General features: G+C 45.3%; 1 protein-coding gene across 2 annotated transcripts in view; it reads left to right on the forward strand.

The window, feature by feature from the left end:
* LOC142771409 (uncharacterized) overlaps positions 1 to 17410 on the forward strand; it is a 49670-nt gene that overhangs the window by 22118 nt on the left and 10142 nt on the right. For both annotated transcript variants that reach the window (XR_012885899.1, XM_075872890.1), the window contains exons 2-4: positions 509 to 645; positions 706 to 773; positions 4231 to 4314. Coding sequence is in view for 1 of the 2 variants with exons in the window: in XM_075872890.1 (XP_075729005.1) it covers positions 509 to 645; positions 706 to 773; positions 4231 to 4314 (289 nt within the window). In the remaining variant the exon portion in view is untranslated. The remainder of the gene's footprint in view (positions 1 to 508; positions 646 to 705; positions 774 to 4230; positions 4315 to 17410) is intronic.

Consider the following 17410-nt stretch of genomic DNA (forward strand, 5'->3'; position numbering starts at 1 on the left):
TTCAAATGAACCTTAATGCTTGTGTGATGTCAATTGTGGTTGCGGTTCTGGCTATGCGATTTTGTAAATATCATATATGTACTCTTATCATAGAGCCGTCACATCGGGCTAATGTCCACAGTATTCTAATTTAGTGGCATTCACTGAAGTTGATTTATGTAGTAGTGTCTAGGGGCGCCACCTACGCGAGCACCACTGCTTGATATCAGCTTATTGCTTCTGGTATTGCTAATACTCGTGTTCCTATTTGTATCGTTGCGCAAGTGCGAACAGTTGATTATGCAGACATCTGCCATTGTTGAAATTTTGTCTATTCGTGCAACGTCTGTCCATATATTTAACGTCATATGATGACGTCTTGTTCATTAACAAATTAATACAGTCAGCTTTCCTCTACATGCTTCCCATAACGTCGGTTGCCAAGGTAGGTGGGAACTGCTTGATATTTTGAATAGAATCATAACATGTGTCAGATATACATTGAAATATTGATTTAATACTACTTCAGTTCTACAACCAAATGGAGCCGGTATGGACTGTCAAAACAACTAACAGAGGTTCCTTCAAGTGCGAGTTAGATATGATTGAGGAAATTAAACCATTGTCAATTTCATACAAAAGATGTACATTCTTCAGAGGAAGAAGGTAAGTTTTTCTGTTTCCGCTACTTACCTTCTGCTGGACTCACACGTGTATTGTTCGCAGGTGTGACTTTCAAACACTTGGAATACTTGATGCAGTACACACGGATCGGATGACTATATTTCACAAAGGTGTGGATAAATTATGTACAAATTCAATGTGTTTAGGATTTCAATTATACCAACACGCTGTTACTTACACTATAACCACATTCAAGAAGGGATCTTCAAATACGTGTCGAAATTCCCCTATGTTACTATATAAAGCGTCATTCCTTGTCCTGCATAGGACGATGCAGAAATTTTTGAACAACCTTCCATTCGTGGATGGCCCCACACTGCCATTTCTAGTCTTCCAAGTCATTTTTTGTGGACCTTTTTTTTCTGGAATTAATATTCATTCCAAAACGACCAACGAGCACGCATTCCTAACCCAAAAGTTACAATCCTATGCAGTCGTCAATGTAAAAATCAGACTATGGGGACATTGTTTTTGACTGGACACATGGGCTTCAATGAGATCACTTTTTTCAATGCACGTATCAGAAACCTATGAGTCAGTGAACAAAGTCTCACAGAAACACATGTGCAAAACTTTAACAAACCTAATATTTCATCGCATCATCTAACATATTACTTCTTATTCAAGATGCCTAATGCTTCTAGTGTTGCTAAAATAATCTACCGTAAGGCCTAATAGCCCTCTGAGTCCCCGCAATTTCACACTGTCTTGCTCGCTAGTTCTCACACTTCAAGCGAGTAAAAACTGAACATACCTATGCCAGGAGAACCTTTTGGCTTAGAATGAATAGTGCACCTATTTTTATTGTCGTCTGTTAAGCAGTAGAGGTATCGAGAAGTGTGTAAATAAACTAATATGTGAAAGACGAGAGGCGAATGGAAATGCAAAAAAGGCACACCCCGGATAGTCTTGAATATGTTCACCACGCATAACTAAATACGGGCTTGATCACGCAAGGCGTTTGCTGCGAGTTTCGTAATTTTATAGGTAATTTAATAAAAATGTTGTGGAAAGGTCGCAACAAATTATCCACACTTCACGCACTTCATGATTACATGTTAAGCAGTATGTGGCAGAAACTGAGCTTTACGTGCCCAATAAAATGGTTCAGAGTCATGCGTGAAGAGGCGGAAGAACGTGTTTGAGCACGCTGTGCAGTGGATGTCTGCTGAGAACCTACAAGACACGTCTATGACGCTGTTGTTCTCAAAGAATTTTTTACCGACGACAGACAGAATCGCATATTCGAACGCACACCAGTCTTTCGTCCATATCCTGAGGTGTTCATTGGCAAAGTTCGGCGAGTCAACCACAGCCACACAGTACGAATGGAAGAGTGTCAGAAATTTATGAGCACTATTAACAACAAATACTTAACTATCGCTTCTAATGGTTGAGAGGAACCAGCAGGCGAAAAAAATTACGCACAATTTGTAGGAAAAAATCAACAGCAAGCGTTAGCTTCTGTGGCGGACTTCAAGCAAAAACGTAGGAGCGTTATCCTCTACTAGCCAACAGAATGCACTACTTGCGAAAATACGAGGCAGTATTCAGCAGTTAGAACGCATCGATTGTTATGTGCTACTTGGCAGCGTAATTAAGCAGCAGTCATTATCTGGCTACACAATATGACAGGCAACACACTTTTGCCTCTACTACCAACCGTTATCCAGTACTGTCTCAAGGTAGGCGCGTGGTCTCCAATGCAAGCCAATAATGTGTTGAGTGTGCAGCGCCTCCTCGTGTAAGTCATGTAGGCGGCTACCGGAATTACCTAACATCGCATGCACCTTCGCTTTATTTTATGAACGTTGTCGTATATCTGAGGAAATGCTCTTGGACACGCATTGCCGGGATTCGTTTTCAGTGCTTTTAGCATAGGCCCGTATCTCTGCTCTGATATAACTCATACCGAGTGAACGTCTACCAAAAGAGCCGTTCTTGAATTTTTTCTCTAAGCAATGCGTGAGGACATAATCTCTTTGTATAACCTAAATGCACCTCATTATTGCAGCTCTAAAAAATCTATGAGCGAAGGGTCCATGGTTTCAGTACACAACTTGTCTGCCGAGCACATGGCCGCGTGCCCCGCCGCGGTGGTTCTACTGGCTAAGGTACTCGGCTGCTGACCCGCAGGTCGCGGGTTCGATTCCTGGCTGCGGCGGCTGCATTTCCGATGGAGGTGGAAATGTTGTAGGCCCGTGTACTCAGATTTGGGTGCACGTTAAAGAACCCCAGGTGGTCAAAATTTCCGGAGCCCTCCACTACGGCGTCTCTCATAATTAAATGGTGGTTTTGGGACGTTAAACCCCACAAATCAATCAATCATCAACATGGCCGCGCCCTCAAACGTCGTACTGTAAATTGATCTAAAACATCACTACCTTTCAGCTCACTTTTCTGAACACGTAATGTGTCTGCTGGGAAGGAACTAAGAGCAAGCCGCCTTGGCCCTAATAACCATTAAAGCACATTGTTGCAGTTGCATTGAAGAAATGTTTTCATGCAATGACAATGGTCAACACAAAACTACAAAAATCAGAATAAAAAGTAAAAATAAGACTCATGACCAGAAAGGAAAGTGGGTAAGAAGCAGTTTTTCATCCCTATACAGTATGGGCGTACGATCCCGAACAGTTTTGCCGCAGGCACGTGGTCATATAAAAAATACAAGCAAGCAACATACAAGCAACGAAAACATAAAAATATTTTGCAGCGAATTGTAACCGTCGACACAATGCCAAAATCAGCAAAAAACAGAGGTGAGAGAGTGACAGCATTTATTTATCGAAAGGGTGAGGAATAAATTGAGGTTAAGCCAACTAGGCTGCCAGGCCTTGCTTCTCGATCACGGCTTGCGCTCGTTCCAGGATCTGTGTTTGGATGTCCCATTGGGTGCTGCAAAGAACCTCGCAATGTTCCCAGGTAGGGTGAGGCTGGAAGAGGTCAGGGAACGGCGAATCAATCGTACGGGCAGCCCCAGAGTATGTGGTTCTAAACAGATAAAAACAGGGTATACTTATGAGAGAAAAAAGCGAGAAAGAAAGAAAATTTGCAAACTTATACGTAAGAAAAAACAAAAAGTATACTCGGTAGAAATTTTATACGTAACTAAAACAAAAATACATAAAACAAGTCCATATGCATGTACATATAAAAAGGCTAAAATGTACTTCTAATCAAATACAACATGAATTGTCAAGTTGATACTGATACATTATAAATACTACTCACAGAAAATGAATTCAAGATTTTATGATCTCTTTAAAAGAAGCTGTCTAAGATTTCAACCTAAATATTCTTTTTACTGCTTGTTCGTCAACATACGAACCACAATACCTTTGATGTGAGGCAACTCAAAATGTTTTGTAAGATATTTAATATCATAATTAATTTGCGAAAATGCTATATGCCATGTGTCTCTTCTTATGTTGTAAGGTCTTGTAGACATTTACAAGTTTGACAAATGGTGTTAGAGCAATACAATTTTTATGTGATTCGTTCTTTGTACATTTCTGCAAAAAAGGTGGTATAAACTTTAATCATCTCTCTTGCTTCGTTTTTCAGGCACCTTCCAACGAGTTGAAAGATTACTCTTCATGACAGTAGATCATGCTTGCGGTGTTTTTAAAGTCGAGTCTCTCACGGACTGTACGTACTCTCAATTATTTCTCACGTCGCGAAAATAGATATCACATTGTACAGCAGTCGATGACAACTCAAAAACAACAAGAAGTTCAACCTACAGTCTTTATTGTCTGACGTAAGGTATATTTGCATAAGCGTTCTATTCAATATTTTTATTACCTTCTTTTGGTAACGTCGATCAATATTCGCATATTTAGGACTAATCATGTTCCCAAACAAACATCTCTCACTCATGACGCCCATTTGCAAACAGATGAACGCCTTGACGTATGCCATAAAAAATTACATCACTTCAAAAAATAAATCACGTTTACGATAGAAACGATGGATCCTTAGTTTTGGATACATGTGATTCTTGCTTTAGCTCAGCACAGCTACATACAATTCAACAGAAAGTAGCTTGCATGAATCTCTAGCCTACACCCGCTGTGTTAATCTAGGGGCTAAGACACTCGGCTGCTGAACCCCAGGTGGCGGGCTGAAATCCCGGCAGCCGATTCCCAATTTCGATGGAGGCGAAAATGCTTCAGGCTCAGTACGCTTAGATTTGGGTACATATTAGAGAACCCCCGCTACTCAAAATTTCAGCAGCCCTCCGCTACGGCGTCTTTCATATTTATATGGTTATTTTAGGACGTTAAACTCTGACAACCATTATTATCAATCTCTAACAAAAGTGATTGTCAAGCTTTTTCGCTGTTTTACAAGTTGAGCTTACATCCATTATCAGTTTGTAACGAAATCTCATAACATTGGCTCTCGAAAACATCTGTGTTTTGTTCGAGCCACCTAAGCTCCTCAGTTTATCATCACGTGATGTGAACAGACAGCGAAGATAAATAACACGTCCAAACATGATAATCATATTTTGCACGCCATGTAAAACATGACTACATGCTACGCTCAAAGCGTACTCGCAGCCATTTTGCTAGTTTCCGATATACAACATTAGGTATTACGTGACGTGAATAGACGAGGAAAGTAAATGAGACATCCAAACATGACAGTCATGACACGGAAGTCCTGTACGACATTATTTACGTTTGCCTCGTAATGTTGTGCTGATTTCAAAGTGACATTAACTTTCCTCATTCGTGGTTCGCATATCATCGATTCCCACTGTACGTAGCATCCGCCAATTTTTTTGTAGCTAGTTGCTTCAGTTTCTTGTTTTTTCCTGGGTTACTTTGGTCTATAGGTTAAAACACGGCCAGCTTCGAAGGCTGATTCACCTTGTGACATCTGAAGTTGTAACACTAGAAAATAGTAACTTTACTGAGACGTGAAATTACCATTTCGATCCCAGTGAGCAAGACTTTGCAGCAATCTCATTGAAGGGCGCAAAGTAATAAGGCTGGGTGGTATATGGGGCATTTCCTTTTGTGATCTAGCCTGGTTCCCAGTGGGCACGCTGGCTTTGGAAGAACTCGCGGCAACGTTGGCAAACATTTGTTTATCTATTGAGATTGCATTGGACTTTGACGTTTTGCTTCACCTAAATATGCATTAGATCATTATCGGATGCCGACGTTCACCGACGTTTGCAAAGATGAATGCAGCCAATATTATTCCTCCACCATATCGGCAAATACAGCGAAAATGGCTAAAGCCACACTGTAATTCAGCTTAAACCCATATAGGTATATATTTATTTCTCCAACTCCCACCTATACTCCACGAAATGGATGTTACAAGCTCGAAATGGCGGTATTTCCAAATTTTCACCTTAGGGCGTAAACAACTTCTGGGGAGTATTAAAAAAAGGACACGCAAATGACGAAGAGGATGTCGGAATTTGGTAGCAAGATTGCACCCAAGTGACAAAAATGGGGGTGGGGACGTAATAAACCCGAAATACAGTAACAGTGTGGGGTTGTCTTCACAGAAATTACCCTAATACCGATGCGACAAGTTCTATAATTTGAGAGTTACCTCCTTCCAGTAGGCCCCTATGAAAGCACCTGGACGCAAACCATTTTGCTACACCCTTCAGGGGCAGAATTCTTATCTTAGTTGATCCTGTTACATTGCAAAAGTACTGACTCGGGCACTGCTTTTAGGATGCATATTAGGCATAGCATATATTGCTCTGTCATGTAAAGTGCAATCGTATCTGAATATAAAGCATCAACAAAGTTGGTGGTGACATAGACCACGACGTAGTCACAGTTATTCATGAATGAAATTAAATCACTATTTTGATAAAAACAGAGCTCGCACAGGCTTTAGAAAGAAAAAAGTCGTCTATTTGAAAACTTTTTTGAGTGTGCTGAGTAAAATACCATTTGCTGCCCCGGACATGAAATCAGGACTGAAATGCATGACATTTGTAATAAAGTACAAGAAAAAAGCCTTTATTTGCACTTAAACATGAGGAACTGGTAATATAAAGCTTAAGTTCAACACACAAACAAATGCCCTGCAGTGAAGCATATCAAAACCAAGAACTGTAGTGCAAAGCAGCATGCCGTACGATTGCGCTACCAATCTTATGGACAATCTCGGCTGGATGCCGCCTTGGGCGCTGAAGTCAACGTCATTCACCGTATAGTATACATATCTATATATATGAAGAGGCCCTTTGCAATGAAATTTCCTTCTTCACATTGCCTATGCGTCGTGTCGCTACTATATAAACGATGCAAATACAAAGTTGGCAACTTAAAACAAACAGGAAACACCCCACGCTCTGAGCAAATGTGGTTTCAAGCTGTCGGCAAATGAACACGCGTAATGAATAAGCTAAGACGCGCAATAAATAGAAGACAATCGAAGGAGGAAGCACACACACACACACACACATTTATACATATATATATATATTATATATATATATATATATATATTTATAATATATATATATATATATATATATTATAAATATATATATATATTTATATTATATATATATATATATATATATATATATATATATATCGTGATGAGCGAGACAGAGAACAAGAGACAACACCCGATCCTGGGCCAGCTGTTCTTATTCTGACTTCGTCTTCCTCTTCTTTGCTCTAACAACCCGCGCGCCGAAGCGCCAGCGTCTTTCTTGGTCTTGACACTCGGCCATGACTGCGCGCGTGCGGAGCTGGTGGCAAAGTTTTTGGTGGGCAGGCTTGGCTGCATCGTGGTGGTCAGCCCGGACAATAATGCAACATTTAGCGACGGTCTGGGGGAAGCGTCATTGGTGGACGGCACAGGCTGCCTCGAGCCGGTCGCTCTTTTGCACACCACGATGTCTCTTGAAAAAGTGTTGTGGACTCAGGCTGCCTGCACTGGCTGCCCCGTTGCGGCCGACGCTCTCGGCCATGCTGTGATTTGGTCCGGGTATCTGCCAGAAGTAGATCTGGTGGTCGATACTGGCTGCATCTCGGAGGTCGGCCTTGGCCACGCTGGAACTGGGTGCCGGAGTCTGCCACAAGTCTATCGGGAGGTCGAGACTAGCTGCATCGTTTTGGTCGGTCTCGGCCATGCAGAGGCTCTCTGTGGGAAGCAGCCAAACATGCGCGCTTCGGACGGACCACCAAATCAGCGGCTGACTTAAAATGCCGGGCAAGGGTTGCCGAAACCGTATCCCAAAAGACGCGCTAGGTGCCTTGACTGGTGTCGAGAGTGGGTACGTAACTTCTGTGATGTGTGGCAGAAAAGACAATTCACGGCTGGTCTTGCAATCTGCGGCAGGACATTCTGTGAAGCTGTCATCATATTGGCTGCGTCTGTGGGGTCCCTCTCGTGGACGCGATGACTCACCTTGCGGGGCTGTTGAACACTCTGTTCGGTGACCATGGCTATCTCGTGGCACTCACAGCACGCTTAGCAGGCAATTTTATTGGTACAGTTTGGGACACTGGTCTCCATTGCCGTCGGCTATCTGGACAGGCTGCGATGCCCGGGCATCATGATTTGACGCAGGAGCCTCTGCGCCGCCATCTCTGTGTCTTTTTGTTACAGAGAGTCCAGAGGGTCCAGCTACCTTGTGCCCCTCTGTATCTCGCCCCACGAAAGAGGACGGGGTGTCCGATGACTGACACGAATTTGGGTCCGGTACCAGCGACGAGTCTGGAAGCTCATGTGGAGAACTTGAGTGCTCAGCTAGAGCCTCGAGATGGAACCCTTCTTGAACTCCATCCTCGGTTCTGGTCAGGTTGGACTGGTTGGTGGAAGAGAGATCGGATAGTGTCCGGCCAAAGGCAGCTATGAGCTTGGAGCTCCACTCCACCCAGGACTGCTGCTTGAAGCCTTCATACCGGTGCCATGCCGCTGCACCTTCCCGAAGACGGTCAACAGCCACGGTCAATTTTTGAGATTTCGTCCAGGCCTCACGCATTGCTATCGCGTTGACGGTTGCCACCCAGCTGTCGGCGTCGTTCCGGACCCCGTGGAATCCCGCTAGTCTGCAGACGGCTGGTGATTGTGAAGTGGCAGGTGGCAACGCAGAGATCACCGACGCGAAGCAGTCGAGCTGGTGTGAGAGCTCCATCAGAGAAGACCGAAGCTCCCTGCGTTGCTCCGGTGTGCTTGCCTCAAGGTCATATGAGGCAGCTACATCCAACGCTGCGTTAATGTAAGACAATGCTGGCTACATTTTAGAAGCACGCTCGGCGATCAACGCTGTCAGTTCGTTAGTCTCGACGCGGATTAGCGCAATGGTACGTCGCGGGTCCGTGGTGCTGTCGGGCATTATGCCCGAAGAGTCAGTGATCGTGGTCTTTAAGTAAGTAGCAATTGCAGCACTCACCCCGGTGTGGTCGACGAGCAGGGAAGCCTGGACGGCGTTCCGTGGCGGCTCGTTTGTTGAAAGAGTACCGCAACGGGAATGTAGGCCATGGGAAACGTGAGCGGCATTCCCAAGGAACAGGAGCCGGTGTGTATCCCTGCCGTGAAACCGTGGCAGGGTTTCAATCAGGTCATGTCCTAGAACCACAGGGGAGGCCTGGACGCCGTCCACAGGTGGTCTGAAGGGTGGCAAAACCGGTGGGTGGGACCCCATCGCTAAGGAAGCGTGAACGGCGTTCCTTGATGGAGAAGCCCGCACTGCCGACGAACCACGAAGACACGTACCGGTGACTTCCCGCAGACGGTTCACTTGTCGGCTTGCGCTGACGGTATAATTCATTGCCAAGGACGCGTGGACGGCGTCCCTTGTGAAATGGTACCGGTAACGTGTACTGGAGCCGCCGAGGAGGCCTCGACGCCGTCCCCGAACGGTGGTGGAAGTGGTGGTAGGTGAACAGCTGCTGAGGAGGCCTTGACGCCGTCCTCGAGCAGCGCTTATCGCGGCTGTCCTGGATGACAAAGCCGGGACATAAGACTTCTTCTTCGTCGACGGCGCCATTGTGATGAGCGAGACAGATAACAAGAGACAACACCCGATCCTGCGCCAGCTGTTCTGATGATGATGATGATGTTGAATCCACAGACATGGCTCGTACCCACTCCGGGGGATTGGCCAAGAATCGATGACTTAATTAAGTTTTTTTTTCCTAATATCGAAACCACCCACCAGAAAAAAGAAAAAAAAAAGAAAAGACACCCTAGTCAGAATGAAAGGAGTGCAATAGTTGCTTGTCACTCGTGCAGATAAGACAATTATTCATTACCTTGAATAAGAATCAGCATGGTTAAACAATGCTCTTGTGTTTGTTGGATTTTTTTGCATGATTAAAAATCACGCAATTAAAAGCTTAATTCTTTTACTTTCATTCAGGTACTTGCAAACTGCGTAGAAAACGTTCTTGTGGCTGAAGCCCAGATCGTAAGCACCAAAGGAAAGTATGTTTTCTATAGTGAAATTCAACCCAAGGCTAGCGAATGGGAGGGCTTAGAATGTTTTCCTGAGCAATTTGTATCGGCGACATGATAAAAAATAGTGCTCTATTGTTTCGAATTCTGAAAAAAAGTTGCATAGTAGTGATATTGCCAGACCAGCCCTATGTGAATAGAAATTTAACGGGGGGACACGACATCGAAATCTGGTTATTATGGTTTCCAAATGTTTTGTAGGACACCAATGACTTTTCCATGGAAATCTTAAGTGACTAAATTCTGGTGTTGACAATATTGCTTCCATAGCGTCTGCACTGACCGCAAGCTTTGTGTATCTTGTCGCCGTTATAGTGGCCACTTCGGGAAGGACTGATAGTACTGGCCCTTCCAATGCTGTTCTTATTCTGACTTCGTCTTCCACTTCTTTGCTCTAGCTACCCGCGCACCGAAGCGCCAGCGGCTTTCTTGGTCATGACAATATATATATATTAATGAGAGCTAACCGACACTAATGCCAAGGAATGTATAGAAGAAGGTCGTAGGTTCAATTCTTGCTCACGGCTGGTTATTTTTTCACCCACTTTTCTTTCTTCATATTTACATTCCATTCGTTTTAATAACTTCCTCTATACATTCCTTGGCATTATTGTCTGTTAGATCTCATTATTATTCACTTCTTACCCTATATATATATATATATATATATATATATATATATATATATATATATAATGCAACGAGCAAGGTTGCGTAAAAACACAGGTTATTATTCCAGAAACGTTAGCCGCAACAAGCTGGTACAGGCAGGAACCCAAGAGCACGAGCCACACACGGACGTCAACGTCTTCTTTCACGCTGGCACAGAGCTGGCGCCACTATGCTTCGGTACAATATATTTATATAAATATATGTATATATACATATATTATGAAGTCTTGGTAGTCTTGGCTGCGTCAGCATTTATTTGAGGAAAGACCTCACAAAATGAACGGGCAGAGCAGTGCAAAGATGATGACGATGATGATGACCCAGAGTGGCAATGAGGACAAAGAGACAAGCTGGTGATGGTGATTGTTATCATGCATGGATGATGATGACGATGTAAATAACAAATGCCCACACTAATTCCCCCCACTCAGAAGCAGACAAACTGGCTGCCATAAGTCAAAGTGACGGGGAACGTCGCGTGAAAGGTTTCATGCGACAAATGTGGACAATCTCTGTGCTGCGGTTGTGGCGGTCTGTTGGGGCGAAGAGTGGTGTGACACAATAATTTACTGGCGAAGTCTGTTCTAAAACATTGTATGGCCCGATGAAGCGTGGTTGGAATTTGTCACAAAGACCAGGAGTGCGAATAGGTGTCAAAAGCAGCACCTCGTCACCTGGTTCTAAAGACACAACGCGGTGGGATTCATCATAGGTAATCTTCCGCTCATGCTCTCTCGCTTCAGTATTGATGCGAGCCTGATGGCGAGACTGGGCCAGGCGTGAATAGTATTCTTCGCTAGAAGACTGACATGAATTTCCATGACTGTTAAAGAAAGAGACGTCGAGTAAGGTAGTCGGGGTGCTACCGTACACGAAGTAAAACAGTGAGTAGCAAGTTGTTCGCTGAACGGCGGTGTTGTAAGCGAATGTCAGGAATGGTAAAAGAGTACCCAGTTTTTGTGGTCGGGTTGGACGTAAACGGCTATCATGTTAATAAGGGTTCGGTGAAATCTGTCTGTGAGACCATTTGTCTGAGGGTGGTAGCTTGAAGCTGTCTTGTGAGTAGTTCTAGAAGCGCGCAGTACTTCATTTACCATTTCTGACAGGAACACTTCGCCGTGGTCACTAAGCAGTACACGAGGAGCCCCATGACGCAGTATTATTGCTTGAAGAATTAAGTCTGCAACTTCCACAGCTGAGCCTGTAATAACAGAGGAAGTCTCAGCGTAGCGTGTCAGGTGGTCCACGGCGGTCACTATCCATCGTTTGCCAGCAGATGTAACGGAGAGAGGCCCGTAAAAGTCAACACCTACTACCTCGAACAGCAATGAAGGGCACGGAAGGGGCTGTAGAGGTCCAGCAGGTGCAGACCTGGGGAGTTTACGACGCTGGCATGGGTAGCAGGAGCCGACGTACCGAGCTACACTAGAAGAAAGGCCAGGCCAGTAATCACAACAACGAATGCGGTCAAGAGTTTGTTTAAAACCAAGATAACCTGCAGTCAAGTTGTCCTGGAAGGCTTCGAGCACCTTAAGTCGAAGAGAGCGTGGCAGTACAGGAAGCGCTGACCGTCAGGGTGACAGACGTGGCAGTAGAGCACCCCATTGTCTAGCTTAAAGTGCAGGAGTTGACGACGGAGTCGCGCGTTGGGTGGATGAGAAACTCCCAAAAGGTGGTCCATCATGCGTCTGCAGTATGAATCGGACCGCTGGTGGGAGATAAATATTGGCTCGTCGTCCGAAGAGGGTTGCCTTATTGATGCGAGCGTATGAACTTAGGTACATGTGGCGGTTGAGTTCTCACGAACGCTGATATGGGTAGTTGGAAGCGGGCAAAGAGATAAAGCGTCGGCGTCTTAACGTTTTGTGTCTGACTTGTAAGTTATGTCAAAGTCGTACTCCTGCAAGCGTAGTATCCACCGACCCAAGCGTCCGGAAAGTTCTTCAGTGTAGAAAGCCAGCATAAGATATTGTGGTCCGTAACGATTGTGAAGTTACGGCGGTGAAGAAAGGGACGGAACTTCTGGACCGACCAAACCACAGCCAAACACTCTTACTCATTTATAGTGTAGTTCCTTTCGGCAGGGGTGAGTACGCGACTGGCATATGCAACAACTTTCTCTAGGAAAGACTTGTCGCGTTGTTGAAGAACGGGTCCTATACCAAGGCCGCTAGCGTCGGTATGGAGGATAGTCGGTGCGGCTTCGTCAATGTGGCAGAACAGAGCTTCAGACGTGAGTGCCCACTTCAACAGGTCGAATGCCGTTTGACATTCTTGAGACCACAGAAAGGGGACGTTGGAAGCAAGTAGTTGGTTTAATGAAGCTGCAATAGAAGCTAAGTCCTGGATAAACCAGTGAAAATAGGAGGCGAGGCCAAGGAAACTGCGAAGCTCCTTTCGTTTTTCGGGACACGGAAAGTGAAGGACTGCAGAAATCTTGTCCGGGTCGGGCCGGATGCCATCTTTGCTAACGACGTGTCCTAAGACCTTGATAGATTTACTAGCGAAAGAGCATTTCTTAGTATTTATTTGAAGCCCGGCGCCGGCAAGGCACGTCAACACTTAATCGAATCGTTCTAGGGGCTCAGAAAATGTTGACGAAAAGATACTAATAATGTCGTCCAGGTAGCAAAGGCAACTTTTCCATTTCAGGCCGTACAGCACGGTATCTATCATGCGCTCAAAAGTCGCGGGTGCGTTGCAGAGCCCGAAAGGCATCACGTTGAATTCATATAGGCCGTCGGGAGTTGCGAATGCCGTTTTCTCCTTACCGTCTTCATGCATGAAAATCTGCCAGTACCCAGAACGCAAGTGGATGCTTGAAAAGAATTCCGCGCCTTGTAGGGAATCAAGGGCGTCGTCAATGCGTGGCATAGGGTACACGTCCTGGCGTGTGATCTTATTGAGCGCCCGGTAGTCTACGCAAAACTGCACAGAGCCGTCCTTTTTATGGACCAATACAATAGGAGACGACCAAGGGCTAGATGAGGGACGGATGACTTCCCGTTCAAGTATGTCCGCAACGTTTTTCTCTATAATTTTTTTTTCAGTTAGAGACACGCGGTAGGGTCGGCGGTGTACGATGTCCCAACAGTTTGAATTCGATGTGCTGTAGTATTATTGTGGCCCAGCTTAGACGAGCAAATATCGAAAGAATTTGAATGTTTTTGTAACAATGCGAGCAGCTGCCTCTGTGAATATGTCAATTCGCTGCTGATAGCGGTGGTAAAGGCGAAAGAAAAAACATGCTCACCGAGGCATTTCTTTAGAAGGTTCTTTGAATGCGATGGCTTGAAGTGGTGTGACAAATACAGGCTCGAAGTCACTAACACGGACCACAGTAGTGCCCTGTGGCAGTAAGATTTTCCCCGGTGTAGAGTTGACAGTGGTGACAAGTGCCGAGCCATTGCAAAAACGAACGACACCGGACAGAACAACTATACCTTTGCGAACGCAAAGCGCTGACGGTGAGACCAATACATCCCCGTGATAGGTGTCGTTGGACGTAATGCTGACAATTTGCTCTTGCAGTGGCGGCAGTTCGATGTCTTTCACGGCGACCAGACGAAGTGGCTTCTGATTGTCGTCGTCAAGCATGTAGTCGGTGTCACTGAGGTGAACGATGCGTTGTCCACAACAAATTGCCATGGAAGCAGATGATAGAAAATCCCACCCTAAAATTAGTTGGTGAGAGCAGCGGGACAGGACAGCAAATTGTTTATGATGGCGGTTGCCGTCGATGAAAACACGCACAGTACAAAATGCGGAAGGGCAAATGACGTTCCCCTGCGCAGCAACTAACGTGGGGCCATCGTAAGGCGTCATTACTTTCCTTAAATGTTCACACAAATCAGCACGTATCACAGACAGTTTGCCCCTGTGTTCACCAAAGCATCGACTCGCACTCCTTCCACTTCCACAGAAACCATGTTACACAGCTTGATGGGAGAATTTCAGTTTAATTCTGAATACAGTTTTTCCTCCACGAAATGCATCACTTAGTTTTCCGAATGAATATCAGAGGTGAATGAGGCGGGCCGAAGTGGAGAAGTGGAACGGCGGAAGGGCGAAGGTGAGCGGCGTCTCGTGTTTCGCCTGTTTCGTGGTGCAGGCGATGCAGGAGGAGATGGAGACCGGTGCGGGGGAGAAGAATAACGCTGACCTAGATAAGATGCCCCGGTGTACAAATCCCGTTCATTCACGTAGATCCGACGCTCATCTTGCTGTCGCTTTCGGCAGAAACGAGATATGTGGCCGCGATAGCCACACTTGTAGCATACAGGGCGAGACGAGCACCACGGTGGGGAATAGAAGGCATTCGGGGCACCTGGAGATAGCGTGGTCAGGTGGGCCGAAGGGTCAGGAGCACGGAATGGTAGCTCACCGGGGGAGCGGCAGCAACTGACGCGTAGGATGGACGCGGCAATGTCGCGCGGGCGTCGCTGGGAGGCACGGCAGCAAGTTGAGGGTACGTGGATATAGGGTGAGAAGCAGGTGGCTGTACGGGCGCAGAGCCAGTCAGGGATGTAAGTTCCTCCCTGATGATGTCACGTAAGGGCATTCCCGAAGGCTGTGTAGGTCACAGTGTAGGAGGTGTGAAGCCCATGGACCGCAATTCTTCGCGTGTAATGCCCCGGCTGAGGTCACGCAGATGGCCATCTGACGTGGAGTGGTCGTCGCCAATGTCCGGTTGAAAGCGAACGGAGTCCAGCGCATCAAGGCGCTAGCATGTCGTCACGACATCAGCTATGGTAGCTGGGTTTTGCACAGCGAGGGCATTAAAGGCAACAGGCCTAATGCCTTTCAATGTATGGCGCACTTTGTCCGATTCCGGCATGGATTTGTTGACACGCCGGCAGAGTGCGAGGACATCCTCGATGTATGAAGTGTACGATTCACCGGGATGTTGTCGGCGAGTATCGAGTGTACTCTTCGCGACGGCAGATCGAATGTCTGGTGTACCAAAGACGTGTCGGAGCTGCTGCTGGAAGGTAGCCCAGTCGGATAAGTCAACGACGTGGTTAAAATACCATGTCTTCGTGACTCCGATCAGATAAAAAGGCAGGTAACGCAGTTTGGTGGCTTCGTCCCACCTATTGGCGGCACTTACGTGGTCGTAGTCATCAAGCTAGTCTTCTACGTCTTCTCCCCGAAGACCAGCGAAGAGCGGGGATTCCCGCTGATGTTCGTGTATGTAAGTAGGAGGGGCAGCTTGCGGCGGTGCGTGGTTCATGACATCAGAGCCGGCAGGCTCGGTCTGGGACATGCTGCCTGACTGTGGGCGCAAGCGCCGGCCTGAACGAAGCTCCAAAGGGTATAGCGGCTCTGGGAGGTCAGGGGACCTAAAATCCACCTCCACCACGTATGAAGTTTTGGTAGTCTTGGCTGCGTCAGCGTTTATTTGAGGAAAGACCTCGAATAACGAACGGGCAGAGCCAGTACACAGATGATGACGATGATGACCCAGAGTGACAATGAGGACAAAGAGACAAGCTGATGATGGTGTTTGTGATCATGCAGGAATCATGACGATGTAAGTAACAAATGCCCACAATATATATATATATATATATATATATATATATATATATATATATATATATAAACTTCCCCTATGCATTTTTTGGCATTATTATCTGTTAGATCTCATTAATATTGTGTCAAAACACGTAAAGACGAGCCCTTAACTATCACTTCTTTCCAATATATTCCCTTCCACTTCTATTATGTATATATATATATATATATATATATATATATATATATATATATATATATATACAAGAAAGAAGTTGAAGGGAATATATAGGAAAGAAGTGATAGTTAAGGGCACGTCTTTACGTGTTTTGACACAATATTAACGAGATCTAACAGGTAGTAATGCCAAGAAATGCATAGGGGAAGTTATAAGACCCAATTGTATTGTGAATATGAAGAAAGAAAAGTGGGTAAAAAGATAACTTGTCGTAAGCTGGAACCGATCCTCACACTTTCGAATAACGCGTTCGATCCTCTACCACTGAGCTACCATGGCGGCCATCCTCCCAGCCACTTTATTGGGTTTATACGTGAATTTAAACGTGTTAGTGCCAGTCAGCGGCATCTGTAGACATGGTGGTGAGTGCGGCACACCCTTTATGAGCCCGTTTGGCGACACGCAGCACGCGAACTTATTACGAGCTGGTAGGTGACCAACAGTTCCTCGTATACAACCTAAGGCACCAAGTTTGCCAGTACGAGACCCTCGTTGATGAATAAGGGAAATAAGTGTATAATTAAGGGCTTGTTTTTTGTGTTTTGACACAATATAAAAAAATCTAACAACAACAACAACAACATGTTTATTTCCAACAACATCAAGTTGGAGGTCCTTAGGTGAAAATATGTCGGAGACATCTTCAGAGAGCACAAGAACCCTTCAAGAGCAGCAGGCATTTTACAAAAATATCACGTAATTCGCTGTACATGCATAGGCAAAATAAAAGCTTAGTTCTTTTTCCTTTTGGTGAACAAAATAAATAGACAATTTCACATGTGTCACAAATCTTGTACGCACATGCGCAAAAACAACAATTTTTATACAAAAGAAGAACGCGTGAAAAACATGATAACATAA

The sequence above is a fragment of the Rhipicephalus microplus genome, chromosome 9 (assembly GCF_043290135.1).
Source record: "Rhipicephalus microplus isolate Deutch F79 chromosome 9, USDA_Rmic, whole genome shotgun sequence".
Taxonomy (NCBI): Eukaryota; Metazoa; Arthropoda; class Arachnida; order Ixodida; family Ixodidae; genus Rhipicephalus; species Rhipicephalus microplus.